The 1,305-nt window shown below is 49.2% G+C and overlaps 1 protein-coding gene across 1 annotated transcript; it reads left to right on the top strand.

Moving 5' to 3' along the window:
• LOC120249360 (tryptamine hydroxycinnamoyltransferase 1-like) lies at positions 1-1,305 on the top strand. Its single transcript, XM_039257852.1, has one exon. It carries the CDS (start codon positions 1-3, stop codon positions 1,303-1,305), a length of 1,305 nt encoding a protein of 434 aa, XP_039113786.1.

Genomic DNA, 1,305 nt, shown 5'->3' with positions numbered 1-1,305 from the left:
ATGGAAGTGAAAGTAACGAGCTCCACCATCCTCCCAAGCCCCACCTCTCACCATTCCGACATTCCCCTCACCATCTTCGACCGCTTCGCCGCCAACATCCACATCTACGTCATCTACGCCTTCACTCCTCCCACCCCCTCCAACGCCGACCTCATCTCCGCCCTCTCCAAGACCCTCGTCTACTTCCCCACTCTCACCGCCAACCTCTCCACCGACTGCCATGGTCGTCCTTGTGTCTCGGTTGGAGGCCCCCATGAAGATAGAGGTGCACTCGTCGTTGAAGCCACTGTCTTATCTAAACTAGAAGATCACCTACCTCTCACTCCCTCACCAGACTTAAGGCTCCTTCACCCTGATGCTGAAAACCCAAAGCACTTGCTCCAAGTTCAGCTCAACCGATTCCAGTGCGGTGGGCTTGTCATTGGCCTCACCTCGCACCACCGCGTCGCCGACGGCAGGTCAATGTGCGCCTTCACAATTGCATGGGGAAAGATCTTACGTGGTGTCCCCATTGATCCACTTCCATTTTATGATCAGCCGTGGCTCAAGCCTCGGAATCCCCCTCTGGTGCAGTTTGATCACTGGGGAAGTGAATTCATCCATCTATCTCCTCAATCAAATGAGTTTATTATCACTCGGACTGATGTCGATCCTAGTGAGATTACCAACTTGTTGTTGCACTTCTCTCCAGATTTTATCACGAAGCTCAAAGCTCAGACCAATAAATTAAGCACTGATAAACACACCACATTTGAGACACTGTTAGGGTATCTATGGAGGAAGATGACCATAGCACGCCAGTTGGATGATGAGGAGTGTACCACGTTGAGTGTATCAGTGAATGGCCGGCGTAGGTTACAGCCTACGGTGCCGCCGGAGTTTTTTGGTAACTTGGTTCTGAATGCATATCCGAAAGCAAAAGCAAAAGCGTTGATCGAAGGAGGGGCTGCGACGGCAGCAGGAATTGTTCGTGAAGGACTGAGGTTCATCGGAGAGGATTATTTCCAGTCGTTTATTGACTTTGGTGAGGTTTATGGCGATAGAGATCTTGTGCCTTGTTTTGAAAAAGATGGCAATGTGCTTTCACCAAAGATAGAGGTTGATGGCTGGTTAGGACTTGGGTTTGATGAGGTTAATTTTGGTGGAGGTGGAAAGCTGTGTGCTTTTTTGCCTACATGGGTGCCTTTTGAAGGGTTATTAATCTTCAGCCCTTCTTTGTCTCAGTCTGGCGGTGTGGATGTTTTTGTTTCTTTACTTGAAAAGCATGCAGTCACAATGAGGGAAATATCTCACTCTTTGGATTAG

The sequence above is a fragment of the Dioscorea cayenensis genome, chromosome 19 (assembly GCF_009730915.1).
Source record: "Dioscorea cayenensis subsp. rotundata cultivar TDr96_F1 chromosome 19, TDr96_F1_v2_PseudoChromosome.rev07_lg8_w22 25.fasta, whole genome shotgun sequence".
Lineage (NCBI taxonomy): Eukaryota > Viridiplantae > Streptophyta > Magnoliopsida > Dioscoreales > Dioscoreaceae > Dioscorea > Dioscorea cayenensis.
The sequence above is the reverse complement of the archived record's forward strand: the minus strand, read 5'-3'. Positions and strand labels throughout refer to the sequence as shown.